The sequence below is a fragment of the Mustela nigripes genome, unplaced genomic scaffold (assembly GCF_022355385.1).
Source record: "Mustela nigripes isolate SB6536 unplaced genomic scaffold, MUSNIG.SB6536 HiC_scaffold_75, whole genome shotgun sequence".
Classification (NCBI taxonomy): domain Eukaryota; kingdom Metazoa; phylum Chordata; class Mammalia; order Carnivora; family Mustelidae; genus Mustela; species Mustela nigripes.
The window spans coordinates 4,891,442-4,910,957 of record NW_026739490.1 but is presented as its reverse complement, the minus strand read 5'-3'; the positions used below and the strand labels follow the sequence as shown (position 1 = coordinate 4,910,957).

The window sequence follows — 19,516 nt, the reverse complement described above, 5'->3', positions numbered from 1 at the left end:
ACCCAGGGTTTCGTGCATTTGAAGTCCTGCCTCCACTGAACCAGAAAACGAGTGAATAATTTTATACCTGCTAGGGTCAAAGGAGAAGTGGACTTGAGTGATTTGGGGGTGGGAGGCGGTCATCTGGCACCACAGAGACATGTTGTGTATAACTGGCAACTTGGGCATCATGGCATTTCAGATGCAGTATGTTTTCATATACCAAGCCCTTCTGGAGCATTATCTCTATGGAGATACAGAACTAGAGGTGACCTCTCTAGAAACACATCTGCAGAAAATTTACAACAAAATTCCAGGGACCAGCAACAATGGATTAGAGGAGGAATTTAAGGTGAGTTGGAGCTGAACTCCCTCTTTCAGACTGAAGGATCTATGTGCTCTGGGGAATATGGAATGCCTGGCTTTTAGAGATTTAGTAACAAATGGGGAATCCCCTTGTAAGATATGTATGTGGTTAAAGCAGTGGGTTTCTTTTCTTTTATTCATAGCTTAGTAATTTTCAACCCGTCCTGCATGTTAGAATCACTTGGGTTTTGTTAGGAGGAAAGAAGAAAAAACAAAGCAAAACAATCTGGCAGTGGTATTTTGTTTAAGTCCCCCAGCCCACTTCCCCCTGCCAACAGGCATATTATTGTATGTATTATAGTGTACAGCAGCAGTAGACCTTTTGTGTAAGGACCAGACAGTAGAAATTTTAGGCTTTACAGGCAGTATAGTCTGTCTCTTTTGCAACTGCTCAACACTGTTGCTGTAGCACCAGGGCAGCCAGAGTTGCTACATAAACAGGTGAGCCTGGCTGTGTTTCCATGACTGTGTTTTTTTATAGGTAGCAGGCCAGATATGGCCCATGGACCATAGGTTGTTGACCTCTGCTGTCAACCATTAGATAGTGGTTCTCAGCACACTGAAGAGTATGTCACACTCATGTCAACATAACTGTTCCCAGAAGAAGAGATTCTGAGTTGCAGTGGGAAGGATCACATCCCTTAAAGTAGTTCTTCTCTAACTAGAATGTGCACACAGATTACTGTAGGATCCCGTTAAGATGCAGGTTCTGATTTGCCAGGGAGAAAGGGAGTTAGGGCCTGAGATTCTGCATTTCTAATGCCATGAGACTGTTGCTGGTTCATGGGCTACACTTTAAGTAGCAAGGATCAAGAAGGAACCTCAGAATCAGGAGAAGGGAGCATGTGCATTTGAATAAGGTTTTCGAATGAGTCTGAGACAGCCTCTGGAGTGGAGGCAGGCTCACGCCCTCTTATGAAGCCAGGATCCTTACTCCAGGATCATCAAGTTCTAGCTCCAGGGAGTCCCAGAAGGGTCCACAAGGAGTCCGCAAGGCAGTGTTTCCCAAACACTCTTGGCTTGTTCGCTGAACTTGTGATAGAAGAAATGGTGTTCCAGAAAGAACATGTGGAAGTGGAGGTCAGGGCTCCAAGGAGGAGCAGTTTGCAGCCGGAGTAGCCTGAAGATGCAGGTCTGACAGGCATCATCTTGCCAAGTTACAGAGATGAGGAATGTTTCCCCTTCCTTCCCAAATTAGAAGTTAACTTCAATCAAAATCCAGAATGACAAGATGCGGACTGGAAACCTTCCAGCCAACATGAAGAAGAACCGAGTTCTACAGATCATTCCATGTAAGAGTTCTCTCTCCACTCCAAAGTCTTAGTGCCCCATCCCTCCTTCCACTTCTCAGCTTGGAGACCAGAATTAGAGTATTGCCTCTTTTTGCTCTTAGATTTTTAGTGGCTTCTGGAAATTTAAAAGAACAAAACAAAACAAAAAAAACATGAAGGCCAAAAGGTTTCTCCCTCCTGGCCTGGGTACTGGCATGTTATTGCCCAGCTGGGATTATACCTCCCCAGGGCCTGGGTGGGAGGGAAAGATTGAAAGAGAGGTAGGAGAGGGCAGGTGCCATCGGGGAGCCACAGCTTCTGTCCTTCTGCAGATGAATTCAACAGAGTGATCATTCCAGTTAAGAGGGGTGAGGAGAACACGGACTACGTGAATGCATCCTTCATTGATGTAAGTGGTGGCTATGTCCCAGAGCTCCCCACCCTCCATGGAAATCTGGCTGGGCCTTGCAGTGCCATCCTCCCAGTGCTTGGGAGGATTGTGCTTTTGTCAGTCATGAAATGTAGAACCAATACCTAGCCTGCACACTAGGTGTGTCAGGCTCCTGAGAGCAGAAAGTGGTGAAGCAAACGGGGCAGACACCACAGTAATAACTGGAGGAAAAAGTTCATAGCACAGACCACAGCCAAGGACTGAAAGCCTCTGCTTTTTCCCATTCTTGTTCTCTTCATCCTAGCTCCAGCCCCCCTTTCCCTCACCCTCATAGGAGGAGACCAGCATTTCAGACAAGGTTTGGTCCTTAGCCAAAGGGGAGTTCTGCCTGGGATGAGTTTGCCTCCAAGCAGCCCCATCCCATTTTAGTGGCCTTCTTCGCTAGCCCTTCCCTATTAAGCCACCTTACTCCTACCATGGACCTGGTCTGTATAGGGCTACCGGCAGAAGGACTCCTACATCGCCAGCCAGGGTCCTCTTCTCCACACCATTGAGGACTTCTGGCGAATGATCTGGGAGTGGAAATCCTGCTCTATCGTGATGCTAACAGAACTGGAGGAGAGAGGCCAGGTGAGTTCAATGACGTCCTGGGCTGTGGGAGACAGAGAGCACAGGAATAGGGGTGGAGGGGAGCTGTGTTTGGCTTAAACTGTCCAAAAAGCCATATCCAGGCAGTTGATCTGAGCTATCATGAGCTTCTCTCAGTATTGGAAGAGCAGTGTGGTCTGCGACCCCATACAGTTCCTGCCTCTTAACTTCTCTCCTAAATATGGTTGCCTGCAGCCTAGCTTTGTGCTAGCCTCCTCCTCTCACCCCCAGACAGGGCAGAGCTAGTGAATGAGGGATACAGCGCCAGACCAAGGATCTGATGTGGAACTTCTGAGTGTCTGTAAAAAGAAGTTGCCTTCCAGGCCAGAAGAATGAACTAGAGAACTGTGGGAAGATGATTTGCCTCTTTGCAGACTACAGAAAAACAGTAGAACCTGAGAAATAATAGAAATAATAGAAGAAATGCAAAAGCTGACATTAATAATAGAAATAATAGAAGAAATATATAAGCTGACATTCAATAACAAGGAAATCTTTTAAAGAAAACATCCTCAGGGCATCTGGGTGCCTCAGTGGGTTAAGCCTCTGCCTTCTGCTCAGGTCATGGTCTCAGGGTCCTGGGATCGAGCCCCACATCGGGCTCTCTGCTCAGCAGGGAGCTTCCCTCTGCTCAGCAGCTCTCTTCCTCCCCCCCCCCTCTGCCTGCCTCTCTGCCTACTTGTGATCTCTGTCTTTCTGTCAAATAAATAAATAAAATCTTTAAAAAAAAAAAAAAAGCTAACTCTTGAAAAGAAAACATCCTCAAATCAGTTTAAAAGTAGAATTGAATGGTAACTCAGAATGTAACAGACCTTAGAGGCCCCCTTGGGTCATCCCCCCCCACCCCCCAGTGTGGGGGATCTGCTGTTCCCGAGTCATAGTCACAGAACCTCTACTGAGCACTTTCCATCTCAGGGGTCACTCTTTCTCTGCCTGCCTCCTGCCCACCCCCCCTCGCTGATGCTAGGTATCCCAGTCTGTGTTCACACAGTGTTTATGATCGCCCAGTGCAGTAAACGGGCACTTCATTGTGCCTGGTGTGTGACTTAACAGAGATCAGAATTGAGAGAAGGAGCCTGGAGAAACCAGCAAGGGCCTGGTGATAAAGGTCTTTCTGAGCTGTAGTGAAGGGTTTGGACTTCACAGAGCAGTTTCAGAGCCTTTGACAATATCAGCTTTGTGTTTTTTTGAAAGTCCCTCTCGCTCAGTGAGGAGGGCAGATGAAAAATGAGCACAGCACAAGGAGAAAGAAGGCTATGACGGTACTGCTGATGGCCGGGACTTAGTACAGATGGTGACAAAGGGTCTGTCCCAAAAGATAGTGAAAGCAGGGTGAAGAATTAAGGATGGCACCCACTTAGGACTCGCTGAATTTACAACCAGTTAAAAAAATGACTAAGTATATTTTATGCTAGTTGTTATTAGCTACACCTTCCCCATTCTGTACTTGCACAGTTTGTTTATTTTAACTTTGATACAGCTTTATTCATATTTGCACACTCTGATATTCTGTATGTCAGGATTTTTTTTTTCCAGTTTTAATCACTTAACTCATGAGCTATTCCTTCCAGATTTCTCTCATGTCCCTCATCAACAGACATACTTCAGAGGTCTTCATCTGTCATTGATAACAGTACTGATGAGGTGAAAGGTTTGGGGCACAGTTCCTGGCTCTGCAGTTGGGCAATGAGCTACTACGTTATCAGGAGCTGGGTGTGTGTTTCCTGGCCCTCTCTAATAAGCCAGGATGGAAGGTACAGAGGAGCCTTGGACCTGCATTATCCCCACACTGCCCATCTCCAAGATCTGTGACACGCAAGCCCATATTGCAGGGAGAAGCACTGGGATAACAAGCACAAGTATCATCTCTCAACCCACTGTCCCGCAATAAAATGTGGCCACTGAATACGTCAGACTTCAGCCCTTCCATCCTTGAAGGAAACCTAGTGAGAGTTAAGGATGGAGATGGGGAAAAGAGCCACGTGCATACAGTCTCCCACGCCCTGATGAAGCCTGCAGTCCCCTCTACCTACCACTCTGCCTTATTTCCTCTCTGCGGGGCCTGTGAAATAGGCAGCAGCTCTTGCCCTTAGAAGCTTCTGAAATGAATCAGAACAGGACATTAATGACATTCTCTATAAGGCCTCACTGCCCCCTAAGACAGGATTTCCCTTCCTGTTCCATCTCCCATTCGTCTTATCAAGTATAGCCTCCAGAGATACTAACAGGAACCTAAAGGATCCAGTGAAAGCTATCTACATTTACACAACATGACACCACTACTCCCTACACCTGGTTTTAAAGTCCCAAGGAAAATGTCTTAATCCTAAATTGTCAATTTTATATACATTAAAATCCCGAAAGAATTAAAACTTAAAATCCTCTTTTCTCCCTGTTTCTTTCCCCCACCTCCTTCCTGCTCCATCTTAACCAGAGGGGTCCACCAACATGCTTGGTAAGGCCTGTTCCCGCAATAGCTTAGGTTGGACCATTCATCCGAGTGGGCAGAGCAGTTCTAGCAGTTTCTGCATGGGGTCAGCCCCACCCAGTGTTGTGTTCCACTTATCCAGAATCAGTAGAATGAGATTGCATCAGATGCCTGTCACAAAGCTCTGTGTCCTTATCACTGTTGTCAGCCTCGGGATTGTGAAAGACACTAGGTGCTATCTAGGAGGAGGAGGGTAAAGGCAGCAGGAGCAAAGACACAAAAGCTTCTCTTGCAGCTTCTTTAGGATATCGTTATCTAGAATCTGTAACTTGAAAACATAAATCTGAGGTTAAAGTCCCATTCCCAAGTATTCTGCTACTGGATTGAGCACTTATTCCCATCTCCCACCCTGAGCTACTGAGGATTTTAACACCTGGCTTATTGCCCCTTGGCAGCCCCTATGCCTGCCTCTGCTCTTGAAGGTGGTCTTTCAGTCTCTTGGCTATCTCAGCTACCCACTCAAAGCAAGTCATTGCCCATATCTGTGCTGCCTTTGGGCTCTCAGCACCAGGCACCCTGCATCCTGCCCTGCTTCACCATCTGGCAAGTATCCACCTCACTACTTCCCATCTCTTACTCCATAGTTTTTATCTTCACCAGGTCTCTAGCTGTGCCCAGGGTCCAAGGGCTCAAGAGCTCCAGGGCTCCCAAACAGGCCCAGTTCAGCCACTTCCCACTGACAATACAAAGGCAGAGAGCCCAGGAGAGGTGAAACAAGAGAGGAATTTATTTCAGTGAGGCCAGCACTGAGTCCAAGACAGTGGACTAACATCTCAGAGACTGTGTCCAAAGTGCAGAAAATAGTTCTAGGTTCATTTAAGGAAGTTGTGGGATAAAGGTCAGTGGGTACACGCAGGTGGGCAGAACGGTCAGGTTGATCACTGTCTTGGGGTCAGTCCAGTCATGTGGAGTCTTTCTGAGGCCAGGGCAGTCATCATTGCTTGAGGGTTCCCATCCCTAGATGCTTTGCCAGCCAGGTCTTTTGCCTGAATTAAGAGAGAAGCTGGAGAGAAAAACTTAATCAGAAAATATAGACTGAGGTGAAAGTGGAGGTGGTTGAAGTCCTCTTTCAGAGCCATGGACTCCTCCACTTCCTCAGCCCCGACTCCCCTCGTGTTCTTACTTTCCTCCTTACTCTCTCTAGAGTTTTTGTGACTTATCATTATTATAATCCTTTCCTGCTAACCTTTGTTATTCTCTCCTAGTCTTTTATTTTCTTGGCACCTTATCTCACAATCTGGCTCCTCCTCTGTGACCTCTAATCACTGAAGTGCCCTAGACTCTGTAGTTAACAGTTTCCCTTGAGGACCTCATGTAGTCCTGCGGCTTGGAATGCTATTTATATGCTGGAGGTTCCCAAATCTGTGTCAACTTCCCAGTTGTGGACTGGTGTACCCCTGTGCCCACTGGATATCTTCACATGACTGTTAAGGATCTCGAACTCCACCTGGCCCGGATGAAACATGATTTCCTCCTTCCCAGTACTAGTCCGAGCTCTTCTTACCATCTCAGTAAGTGGTCCAGCCTTCTGCCCAGTTGTTCATGTCAGAAGTCTAGTAGTTACCGTCATCACTCCCCTTTCTTTGGTTCCCACATCAGTGAGGCCTAACATATGTTGAGTGTGTCCACCTCTCTCCAGCACAGCTGTGGGCACCTCCTCCAAACCATCGTCTGCTCACCTAAACCACTCAGTAGCTTGACAGCCCCACTTCCACTCTTGCTCACTTTTAGTCACTTCCCATGGCAGCCAGAGATCATTTCAAAAATATAATTCTAACTGTGGTCACTCCTTAAACTCTTCTTTGGGCTTCCTGAGATCGTGAGGGAAAATTTACCCAGCATACAAAATTCAGGAGCCTTTCAGAAATGTTGACATCTAGTCCCAAGACTTGAATTGGGTCCTTCTTTCTCATAGTTTCACTTGCTTAATTTAATTCTCCTGGTTTCCATTTTCCCTTGTTCCCTTCTGCCATCTAGCTGCTAAGTGGGGCATGGCTGCTGAGATGGGTCATAGCCTACTCCTTGACAGGAGGTTCTGTATATGTCACTGCTTTGTGTTCTGCCCAAGCCTGGTCTCCGCTCTGTGCTCTCAGGTCTCCCTCTTCAGCAGGATCCCCGGGCCTGCATAGCTCTGGGCATCAGTAGGTGCAGCCACTGCTGGCCCCTGCTCTGGATTCCTCAGGACCGTGTTCTGCTATTTAAGGAACAGGGTTCCTCACCTTTGGCTCAGAGGAGCGTCTCTAAACTGACTCTACTCTTGCTGAGTATTCCAAAACCTCCCTCAAAACCTTGCCTTCCAGCAACTTAACTCAGCCTCCTGAACTAGTGCTGCTTTAGGCCCCACTCTTTCTGCCATCGCCCTCCCCACAGCCATGAGAGGCACCTCTGGACTGCCATTTCCCTTAGTTGTTGCCTTTTTGTCTTAAATAGCTGGCTTTGTTTTTAAGTCCAGCTTGCCTCCTCTGTTTGTATTGTGCCCACTCGGAGAGCCAAATTAAATAAACCCTGTAACCTTCGCCTGGCTGAGTGTAATGAGTTGCTGCCATTGGTCCAACATTTGTAATTGTCTTATGTGGCTTCTCTGGTATATCATCTCTTAAACCCTTAACCTGGGGCGCCTGGGTGGCTCAGTCAGTTAAGTGTCTGCCTTCTGCTCAGCTCATGAGCTCAGAGTCCTCAAATCAAACGGCACATCGGGCTCCCTGCTCAGCTGAGAACCTGCTTCTCCCTCTCCCTCAGCTTCCTCCCTCGTGCTCATGCTTGCTTGTTCTCATAAGTGTTCTCTCTCTCTCCCCAGTAAATAAATAAATAAAATCTTTTTGAAAAAAATCCTAATCCTGTAAATTTACCAGGCTTGTCTTCTTACCTATTCACCTACAAAACTGTGTCACCTTGAAACTCACTCTGGCATTAATCTAACCTCTTGGTTGGTCCCAACCATGTGTAGTCACCTTTGAGAGTTGTCCCCATTAAACTAGCCACAGCAAGTTCCCTGTTTGCTTTTACTGTTGACTGATTCCCGATCCACAATTGTTTGTTTGTTTGTTTTAAGATTTTATTTATTTATTTATTTATTTGTCAGAGAGAGAGAGAGAGAGAGCAAGCGAGAGCGCACAAGCAACAGGGAAAGAAGCAGGCTCCCTGCAGAGCAAGGAGCTCGATGTGGGATTCGATTCCAGGAGCCTGGGATCATGACCTGAGCCGAAGGCAGAGGCTTAACCGACTGAGCCACCGGGGCGTACCTCCCTGTCCACAGTTTTAAGAGAGGACTCTCTTAATAGTTCCCTAATGCTGTATCACTGGTGGCTTTCTTCCAGTCAGCCCCTTTTCTTTGTTGTGCCTCACCACCAAAACTAGGGTCTCAGATACCTGAAAGCCATAAAGTGGGGGACCATATTATTTCTTTTTCTAGTGTGATAGCGTCATAGCGTGATTCTAGCTCATACACACTCCACTTCTCTCAAGTCCATTTGGAGCTCAGCACTTGTAATGGTTTTAAAGTCCCACTCTTCAGTCCTGGCTGATAAACTGTGTGAGGGCAGTATTGGGAGGGAACTCTGGTAGCAAAATTCATTCCACCCACCAGTGCCCTAAAAATCAACATAATCTCTGTTTAAGAGCCTTAGAATTTGTTTTAAAGCTGTTCTAGTTGAGGAGAGCACCTGGATCCCCAACCCTCAGCATCCCCAGGACTCCAAGTGGGTATATGTAGAAAAGATTGGTCTGTTACATTTCCCTGCCCCACCACTTTGATAATTCTGTTTTAAAATGACCTCAGTGTCATTTATAAGGGGGTAATGAATCATCACACATATGAAAAGCAAGAAGAGTCACTAAAATGGACCTTTAATAATGATTTTATTTGGACTAAGAGACTATCTGTGATTTTAGTTTTTCTACTTTTTGTAAGTTTCCCGGTGAATGTGAAATACCTTTATGGTTGAGGATTTTAAAATTGCCAATAGTGAAATATTGAAGATCTTCCCCGAAATGCTCCAAAGAAATGGACAGTATAACTGTATTGTTTTATTTATGTTCATATAGCCTGACTGGTTCTGCAAACATTGAACAAATTCAGTTAGCAGCAACTGAGAGCCTGCTACGTGTGGGTGGTGTGCAAGGTGTGGGGAGACAAAGATAAAAAAGTGGCAGCTTCTGCCCATACATAGTTATAGAGGAGATTGAACCAGATGCCAGCAAAGACAGGCTGTAACCCATCTCCTACTCACTCACAAAGACAGAAATGTGGGTGCCATTGCAGATTCAGAAGATCAAGAGGAGAGGGATGGAAGATACTATGGCCTGGGCTCTAGTGAAGTACCATGGCTGGGTGGCAGGGTCAGTGGGGTTCGGTTTTTCTGGATTAGTAGTCTGACATATGTAAGCATTTCTAAGAGGTAGAAACACCCAAAGGGGGCAAAGGAGGGGAGAAAAGGAACTGGAGCAAAGACATCCACTTCTCTCCCTCTTAAATGTTGGACACAGCAGAGGTGATGGTCAGAGCTCTTCAGATGTCCTGTCATGTGTGGCAACTTAGACTGTAGCTAAGTTAACAGCAAAAGGTTAAATGATTATGTCAATACAAGAATTAAGTTTTTAAATATACAGTTGACTCTTGAACAACATGGGGGTTGGGGGCATGACTGCCAGCCCCCGCTTTCTACGGTGTAGTCAGAAATCTGCATATATCACAGGGATGAAAGCTGCAGCGTAGGGAATATAGTGGAATGTTAATACTGTTCTGTGGTGACAGATGGTAGCTGCGCTGGTGGTGAGCACAGTATAACGTATAGACTTGTAGAATTACTGTACTGTATATCTGAAACATATGTAACATTGTGTGTCAACTGTAATTAAAAAAAAAATCTGTGTGGGGGCGCCTGGTGGCTCAGTCAGTTGTCTGCCTTCAGCTTGGGTCATGATCCTGGGATCCTGAGGTAGAGCTCCACATCAGGCTCGTTGCCCAGTGGGGAGTCTTGTTTCTCTCTCTCCCACAACCCCTGCTTGTGTTCTGCCTCTCTCTCTTTCTCTCTCAAATAAATAAACCTTTAAGATTTATTTATAAATCAATAAATCTTAAAGATTTATTTGACAGAGATCACAATTAGGCAGAGAGGGAGGCGGGGGGCAGGGGAATCAGGCTCCCTGAGAGAGGCTGATGCGGGGCTTGATTCCAGGACCCTGGGACCATTACCGAGCCAAAGGCAGAGGCTTTAACCCACTGAGCCACCCAGGCGCCCTATAAATAAAATCTTTAAAAAAAAATCTGCGTATAACTTTTGACTCATCAAAAATGTAATTAATTGGATGAGGAGGGAGACAAACCATAAGAGACTCTTAATCTCACAAAACAAACTGAGGGTTGCTGGGGGGAAGGGTTATGGACATTGGGGAGGGTATGTAATATGGTGAGTGCTGTGAAGTCTGTAAGCCTGACGATTCACAGACCTGTACCCCTGGGGCAAATAATACATATGTTAATAAAAATAATTGATAAAAAAAAACAAGTAATTTAAAAAATGTAATTAATTGCCTCCTACTGACCTGAAGATTGATCATTGACATTAACAGCACATATTTTATGTTTTATGTATGATGTACTGTGTTCTTAAAATAAACTGGAGAAAAGAAAATGTCATTAAGAAAATCATGGAAGAGAAAATACATTTGTACCACTCTGTAAAAGTGGGCCCATGCAATTCAAATCCATGTTGTTAAAGGTTCAGCTGGTGAGGTACTGGTGAGGCTCCTAATGAAGTGAATTGGAGTGATATTAAGTAATGTAATGACACTCTGAGTCTCTGATACCTTGGAGATGACGTGTGTCCTCTAAGAGGTGGTTACGGTAAGAGGGGAGCAGGCAGTTCAGAGAGCAGCCCCACCTCTACCATACATGGTATTCCAAGCCCCTCACTTCTCCCATTTGTCATTCCAGGAGAAGTGTGCCCAGTACTGGCCCTCTGATGGAGTGGTGTCCTATGGAGATATCACAGTGGAGCTGAAGAAAGAGGAGGAATGTGAGAGCTACACTGTCAGAGACCTCCTGGTCACCAACACCAGGGTAAGGTGGCTGGGGGGTGTGGCTCCTCCCGCAGGGAAAAACCAAGGCGCCCTGCCTCTCTGATCACCCTTCTTCCAAAGGAGAACAAGAGCCGGCAGATCCGGCAGTTCCACTTCCACGGCTGGCCTGAAGTGGGCATCCCCAGTGACGGAAAGGGCATGATCAGCATCATTGCAGCCGTGCAGAAGCAGCAGCAGCAGTCAGGGAACCACCCCATCACCGTGCATTGCAGGTACCACTTTCCTCAGCCCTCGGCATGGGAGAGAAAGCTGGGAGAAGGAGGCAGGGGAAGCGGCAGTGGAGAAAGCCAGACAAGAGCAGGATATACTGGTGGGCAGCACCTGGAACTCGATTTTAGTGGCCAGCACAGCGCCGGGTAATGAGAGAGGGTCATAGAGTTTGAAATGTGCATTAAGTGCTAAGGAACCAATGACATTAAGATACTGGGCAGGGGAGCATTTGGGATAGTGTTGGGGTATAGGTGAGCAACGGGGGAGACTGATAGTGGAGAGTCCAGTTGGGCACTGTGGGGGTGAGGTCTGGCCTCCATAAGAAACACAGGGAAAGGGGTGCCTGGGTGGCTCAGTCAGTTAAGCATCTGCTTTGTGCTCAGGTCATGATCCTGGAGTCCCAGGATCCAGCCCCAGTCTGGCTTCCTGCTCAGTGGGGAACCTGCTTCTCCCACTCCCTCTGCCCCTCCCCCTGCTCCTTCTCTCTTTCTCTCACTGTCTCAAATACATAAAATCTTTAAAAAAAAAGAAAGAAACAAACAAACAAACAGGGGGAAAAAAAGGCAACTATTTTGAGACTAGCTTGAAGAAAAATGAACAAGACTGAAAACAGATGTGAAAGAGAAGAGGAGTCAAGGTTATAGGGTTTATCCCAAGTTTAAATCAGGGTTACTGGTAATGTTTGCTGTCATTGACAGAAGAAAGATGAGAAGGGGACTTCTTTTGGGAGGCAAGGGTGAATTTTGTTTGGGGCATGTTGTTTGAGATTGCATTTTAAGGGGAAAAAAACTTACCGTGAGTTTGTATTGCTGTTATAATTAGGGAAAAAAATTCTTGGAAGAGTATATCATAAATCTCTGCAAATTGGTTTTAAAAACAGAAAAATGAGCAAAGGAACCTCTGGGAATGTATCCAGTAAATGTGCTTCAAGTGGCCAAAAGGAAATAATCATCAGGATTGAAGTACTGTTTATAATAGTGGAAGATTATAAATTACCTAAACACATTAATGGTGGCCTGACTCAATAAGCTGTGATGGATCTCGAGCTATAGAAATTAATGAGGAGGCTGCTTACATACTGGGTGTGGGTTAATCCTCTAGATGTATTGTTTTGTGAACAAAAGCAAATGGGAGATAGGGAAAGAACATGTGTTCCTGTTGGGGGGTTGCCTGGCTGGCTCAGTGGGTGGAGTGTGTGACTCTTGATCTTGGGATTGTGAGTTGGAGCTCTGTGTGGGGATAGAGATCATTTAAATAAATAACTTTAAAAAAAAAACAAACAGAAATATGTTTCTGTTGGTATATGCATAAAAATATCTCTGGAAGGACAGGTAAGGACCTGAGGACATTGGTGTATCTGAAAACGATGAAGTGGAATAGGAAGGAAACCTTTTGTTGTTTGGGATTGTTTTGAAATTTGGCTACCTATACAAAAATAAAGCATTTTAAAAATATCTTGAAGAAAAAAGTGGCAAGTGCACCAACTAATACAAATGGACAGTGAACACAAAAAAGTGCTACAATTTACTAGTAATATTCTGAGGAATTAAAATGAAAACAAGGCAGTGTAGCTTTGTGCCCACTGGACTGGCAAGATTAAAAGAATTCTTTAGTGGCGCATCTGTCTGGCTCAGTAGAACATGCAACTCTTGAACTTGGGGTTGTGAGTTTGAGCCCCACACTGGGGGTAGAGAGTACTTTAAAAAAAATTAAAAATTAAAACTAAACTAAAAATTTTAAGAAAAAAGGATTCCTTGGACTGCCCAGATAAATACTTCCTTCCCTACACTTTTTTCTTTCCCTTGGTCACCCTTTCTTGGCAAACCCCAGATTCTCTACCTAGCCTCCATTTATGCTGTGCTGCTGAGTGTGTCTGCAGAGAAGCACCGGGTTACAAGCCTCAGTTTACATTCCTGACCTTATGGTTGGCCCTTAGTGTTGCCTTGCTATCCTTCTGCACCTTCCACTGTTAGAGACCACAGCTGGGCATACTAGGGGTCCAGTGCCAAATCTGGCCTACCACCTGGTTTTGTGTGGATCTGCAAGCTAAGAACTATTTTTACATTTTTAAGATTTTATTTGTCAGAGAACAAGCAGAGGGAGAAGCAGGCTCCCCGCTGAGCAAGGAGCCTGATAAGGGACTTGCTCCCAGGACCCTGGGATCATAACCTGAGTCAAAGGCAAATACTAAACCAACTGAGCCACCCAGGGGCCCCTGTTTTTACATTTTTAAAAATCAAGACTATTTCATGACATGAAGATGGCATGAAATTCAGATTTCAGTGTCTACATATGAGGTTTTGGTTTTTGTTTTCCTTTTTTGTAAAAAAAAAAAAAAAAAACTCAAATTATTTATTTATTTGAGAGAGAGAGAGAGACACAGCAAGAGGGAACAGAGGCAGGGGAAGTGGGAGAGGGAGAAGTAGGCTCCCCATTGAGCAGGGAACCCAATGCGTGGCTCATTCCCAGGACTCTGGGATCATGACCTGAGCTGAAGGCAGATGCCTAATGACTGAGCCACTCGGGTGCCCCTATATATAAGGTTTTATTGGAACACAGCTATGCCCATTTGTGACAAACTGGCTGCTGTCATGCTCCAGCAACAGAATTGAGACCATACATGGTGCTCTCCTTGCCTCATACTGCTGCTCAGCACACAAGGGGTCAGAGTTGTATAGTTATAACTGATTTTATCTCTTCTCAGCAAAACCTAATGTATTTTCTGTCTGACCCTTTACAGAAAGGCTTTGCCAGCCTAGATTATTATTTCACACCTCCTCTCAGACCTAGATAACCATCAGCATCAGATAACCATCTGTCCCCTTATTTAAGAGAGGACAGTGTTTTTCTGCTTGACTAAGAAAGGAGAAGCAATCAGAACTTCCATATGCTCCCAACACGTAGCTGCCTGTCACCTGCATTAGTGTTACAGACCCTGCATCCCTCCTGTTCAGTGGATGAATTGTCTGTCCTCTTTCTGAAGCCAGTTGCATTAATCATCTATTGCTGTTTAATAGCATTACCACAAACTTAGCATCTTAAAACAACACACATTTATCTCACAGTCTCTGTGGTCAGGAATCTGAGCACATCTTGGGTGAGTCCTGTGCTTCAGGGTCTCTCAAGACTGTAGTCAAGGTGCTAACCAGGGCTGTCATCCTGTCTGAGGCTTGAATGGGAAGAATCCATTTCTTTTTTTAAGATTTTATTTATTTATTTATTTGAGAGAGCGAGAGAGCACACGCAGGGGGAAGGAGAGAGGGGGAAGGAGAAGCAGACTCCCTGCTGAGCAGGGAGCCCAGTAAGGTATTCAGTCCCAGGACTCTGAGATCGTGACTTGAGCCAAAGGTAGATGCTTAACCAACTGAGCCATTCAGGTCCCCCAGGAAGGATCCATTTCTAAGCTCACTTGGTTGTTGGTAGCATTCAGTTCCCTGTGGGCTGCTGGACTGAAGTTCCTTGCCACGTGGACCTTCCCTGTGTGGTTGCTTGCCTCTTCTAAGCCACCAAAAGAGAGTGTCTCCTTGCAAGACGGGCGTTAAAATCCCATGTAACGTAATCACATATGTGTAGTATACATCTCATCCCCCTTGCTGTAATCTGTTGGTTAGAAGCATATCACATATCCTGCCCACACTTATGGGGAAGAGATTACATAAGGGTGTGAACACCATGAGGCAGGGATCTGGGGGGCTGTGGTAGGGCCTGTCTGCCACAGCCACCCTCTACTTCACTATCAGTTCCATCGCCTTTTATCTCCTCAGGAACCTGACTTCACTGTCCTACATTATCAGGTTTTCCTCTGAATAATGACCTGGATAACTACCATTTTCATGCAAATGTGCTATAATTTCTCCCGTCTTAATATATATGTATTTTTAGGATTTTTATTTATTTATTTGACAGAGAGAGACACAGAGAGGGAACAGAAGCAAGGGGAGTGGGAGAGGGAGAAGCAGGCTTCCCACCGAGTGGGGAGCCCAATGTAGGGTTCGATCCCAGGACCCAGGGATCATGATCTGAGCTGAAGGCAGATGCTTAAGGACTGAGCCACCCTGGCACCCCATCCCATCTTAATATTTTAAAAACTCTTACCTTTAATTTCCTTCCAGGTATCCCTCTATTTCTGTTTTCCTTATAGTAAAGTTTCTCAGAAGATTTTGTTCAGACTAACTCCCCAGTTCTTCTCTTCCGTTCTGTCTTGAGCCCATTCTGGTTAACCTCTCCCCTCCCCACTCCATTGCAACTGCCCCTGTGAGGGCTACCTATGACCTCCACATTGCTAAGTCCAGAGATCCTTCTGACTCATTACCCTTGACCTTCATTAGCATCAAACACAGTTAATCACTCGCTTCTCTATGGAATGCTTCCGGCATAGCTTCTCTTCTTGTTTGTGTCCTCATTGGCTGATTCCTCTCCGTTTGTGGTCCAGGGCCCAGATGGACCTCCTTGTTGACTAACAGCCACTCCCCTAGGCAGCCCATCTTGTTTCCTTGCTTTCATACCAACTCCTGTGTCATTGTCACTTGTTCATCCTCTCCCCTAAACTCCAGATATATATGTCTAGTTACGTACTCAAAATTTCCACTTCTTCATTTTAAAGGGTTTGAATCAGAACTTCTGGTCTTTCTTTCTAAGTCCACTATTTGCCTAGCCTTCCCCAGTCAGTAAGTGACATTTCAGTCCCCCAGCTAAGTCAGATGAGAAACCTTGGAGCCATACTGTTCTCCCTCTTTCCTCCCATATGCACATCTAATATTGGACTTTGCTGTACATGGAAAATAGTTTCAGAATCAAGTATTTCTCATATCCTCCACCAGCACCCCTCTGCCTAAGCCACCACCTCCTCTTCCCAGTAGTTACACGGCCCTCACATGTTGCCGTGTCCCACCCTTCCCCCTGTTCTCAGCTCAGCAGCCTGAGAGATTCTTCTAAAAACTTAAGTCAAGGGGTGCCTGGGTGACTCAGTGGGTAAAGCCTCTGCCTTTGGCTCGGGTCATGATCTCAGGGTCCTGGGATCAAGCCCTGCATCGATCAGCACTCTGCTCAGTGGGGAGCCTGCTGCCCCCCGCCCCGCCTCTGCCTGCTTCTCTGCCTACTTGTGATCTCGATCTCTCTCTCTCTCTCTCTCTCTGTCAAATAAATAAATAAATAAATAATTTCAGTCAGGTCACATCACTGAGAATCCTAACAACTCATAAGGCCCAACTTGATCTGAGGGCTCTTGCCTAGGCCAGGCAGGAGGTGCACCCAAGGGCTGGCATTCTCCCTAAGGGCTCTGACCTCATCCCACCACTCTCCTTTCTTCCTTTTTGTCCTCCAGCCATCAGATTCAGCTACACAGCTTCCGTGCCTAGGCATCCTGCCTGTGCCTGAGATACTCCTTTCCAGACAGATAGCTGTTGGGCCTTGCCCTCACCTCAGGTCTCTGCTCATGTGACACTCTATTAGAGAACCTTCCCTGACCACCCTGCCTGGAACACCTGTTCCTCTTTTTCCTTCCCACACTACATATCTTTATTGGCTGGGGTTGTTTTCCCCATGCCACAGCCACACAGAAGGCACTCAGTGAGGGTCTGAACCGATGACATTGAACAGAGTGGATAGTGTCAGAGTCCGGATTCTTGGGATTTAGGAAGCAAATGAGAGTCATGGAAAAGAATCACACACACACACACCCCCCCCACACACACACACACAGCACAGAGGGGCAGGGTTTATCAGGAAAGGAAAGAGACTAGAATCCCAGCATGAGCGAGCAGCACATCAGGGCAATGCAGATATATTTTCAGGTAGATGGAGAAGGCTCAGTGTTGGGTGGGAAGGAGGGTGTGTGAGGTTCTTCACCACTGTCCTATGGGCGAGTCCCTCAGTGGCAAAGTGGGACGTACAAGAAGGGCAGCAGCAGTACCCCTTCCTCCCCCAGAGCAGTGTGAGCAGGGGGCTTATGGGGAGAGGAGCAAATGGGCCCCCCCCCCCAACCATCTCCATTAGATGCCACCCCTTCCCATGAGCACCAGCCTCCACCTTGGCCTTTATGTGCTCATTGCTACTGTCTTCACTTTCCCAGCCCAGCAGGCTGTAACCAATGTGTCTGCTCTGTTACAGTGCGGGGGCAGGACGGACGGGGACCTTCTGTGCCCTAAGCACAGTCCTGGAACGGGTGAAAGCGGAGGGGATTTTGGATGTCTTCCAGACTGTCAAGAGCCTGCGGCTACAGAGGCCACACATGGTCCAGACACTGGTATGCTGCTCACACCACCTCCAACCCACAGCCCCTCTCTGTCAGGGCCGTCACAAGGGGAAGGCTCTCCTGGAGGGCCCATTGTTCCCCAAGGTGCCCCAGGCAGAATAAGCCTCGGTGGCAGTGAGAGCAGAGAGGCACAGCCCTGTCAGCAGTAAGAGAATTGAGTGGCCTCTTGGAAGGCTAGAAGGGGGTGCTGGGGTGCCTGGGTGCCCCACAGGGCTCTGTACTTCTCTGTGGGTCCTGGGGTGGGAAGATTCAGGAGTGCCTCCTCTTCTGCTCAGGCTTCTGCCCGTCCCAGTGACCAGTAACCACTGACTATGGGGACAAACATCTCTAAGGGCCCTGGAACCCTGAAGAGCTAGACATGTCTAAGGGGAAAGAAAAACACATTTTAAGAGGTTTAGGCATTGGTGAGGCTTTGAGACCTGGGGTACCTGCAGCCTGGCAGTTCTGGTGAGGTGCGGGCCACACAGCCATCTCCCTGCCTGCTTGGTCCACCAGCCCAGCACACTCATCTGCGCTGCCGGCCTAGCGCCGTGTCTCCCTCTTGGGTCACCTTCACTTGGACAAAATTAGCTGTACTCAACCCAGAAAGGGAATGCTGTCAGAACTCTGGAAGGCAGGGCGGGACTCAGGTTCAAGTCCAAAAACATTCACTTCCCCTCAGGCTTCTTTTTTTTTTTTTTCCCTTTTAAATACCGGTCAGGAACTGCAGGTCCTATTGTCCTCAGTAACGCTGGTTTTTCTCTTCTGTTTGCTCTGCAGGAACAGTATGAGTTCTGCTACAAGGTGGTGCAGGAATATATTGACGCATTCTCAGATTATGCCAACTTCAAGTAAGAGGTGATGAGATCCAGTGGACAGGAAAATTGCCTTTAATATTTTGTAATATTCTGTTTTGTTAATATACCCAAAATTGTGTATATATCTTATAACTGTTTTAGAAATTGGTACATAGGCTTCTATTACCTATTAGGTGGAAGATTTTATATGTAAATGTGTTAGCACTGATAGTCCTTTTTCCAATGTTTTATTGGGGAATTAAATAGTGTGATGTTTGGATTGATATCGTGAAATCCTCTGCCTGGAAATTGGGCTGTATTATCCTTTGGTTTAGACCTCTTTTCCTGAAGAAGGAACACAAAATCATTCCAGGTAGCTCAGCATCAACTAAGAAAAAAAAGCACAAAGTTCTCAGAGCTCTTGAGGAAATTGGTTGTCCTGGTGCCCCCCTCTCCTCTGCCCCTATCAGGCTGTTGTTCCCTCCCTGCTCTGTAAATAATCCCTACCCCCTCCATCTCCATCCTCCTCCATCACCACCACAACCCACTGTGGGGAGTAAAGGGACCAGAGCGGTATCTCTGGCACCACACTAGGGATTATCAGGTAATAAAAGCTTTGACTCCCTGAGGAAGCGTCTCCCTTTGTCTGGGGTGGGGCAGCCAGACTAGGGCTGGGGCGCTCCTGGGCCGCTCCTAGCCCTGCTGTTAGTGCTCTCTCAGGAGCCGCTGTCCTCTCAGCTCCTCTCCAACTGGTACAGCCTCTTCAGCTCTCAGCTAGTTGCTAGGACACACCTTCCATTCCCAGCCTAGCTTTGGTGCAGTGATCCCAGCCAGCCTTGCTCCCTGGAAAATGGTCAGTGTCCTCACTGTTTCCCTAGCACAGGGGTGTGGAAGAGAGAGGAGGTAGCTGGCCAAGGCCGGTCCAACTTCCCTGGTGCTTTGCTCCAAAACGTCTGGGTTATGTCATTCTATCCAGGGTTAAGTCTTTGTATATCCACACTTACTAGATTAAAAAGCTTTTCATTTCCTTTTATATCTGTCCACATTTCCAGG

The 19,516-nt window shown here is 46.6% G+C and overlaps 1 protein-coding gene across 3 annotated transcripts in view; it reads left to right on the top strand.

Moving 5' to 3' along the window:
• The window catches only part of PTPRA (protein tyrosine phosphatase receptor type A), a 149,101-nt gene extending 130,354 nt beyond the window's left edge, over positions 1–18,747 (top strand). For all 3 annotated transcript variants that reach the window (XM_059386573.1, XM_059386572.1, XM_059386574.1), the window contains 8 exons: positions 182–331; positions 1,544–1,637; positions 1,949–2,025; positions 2,503–2,637; positions 11,079–11,204; positions 11,285–11,436; positions 17,543–17,678; positions 18,447–18,747. In XM_059386573.1, the coding sequence (XP_059242556.1) occupies positions 182–331; positions 1,544–1,637; positions 1,949–2,025; positions 2,503–2,637; positions 11,079–11,204; positions 11,285–11,436; positions 17,543–17,678; positions 18,447–18,521 (945 nt within the window). In that variant the 3' untranslated portion in view covers positions 18,522–18,747. The remainder of the gene's footprint in view (positions 1–181; positions 332–1,543; positions 1,638–1,948; positions 2,026–2,502; positions 2,638–11,078; positions 11,205–11,284; positions 11,437–17,542; positions 17,679–18,446) is intronic.
• The last annotated feature ends 769 nt before the right edge of the window (positions 18,748–19,516 follow it).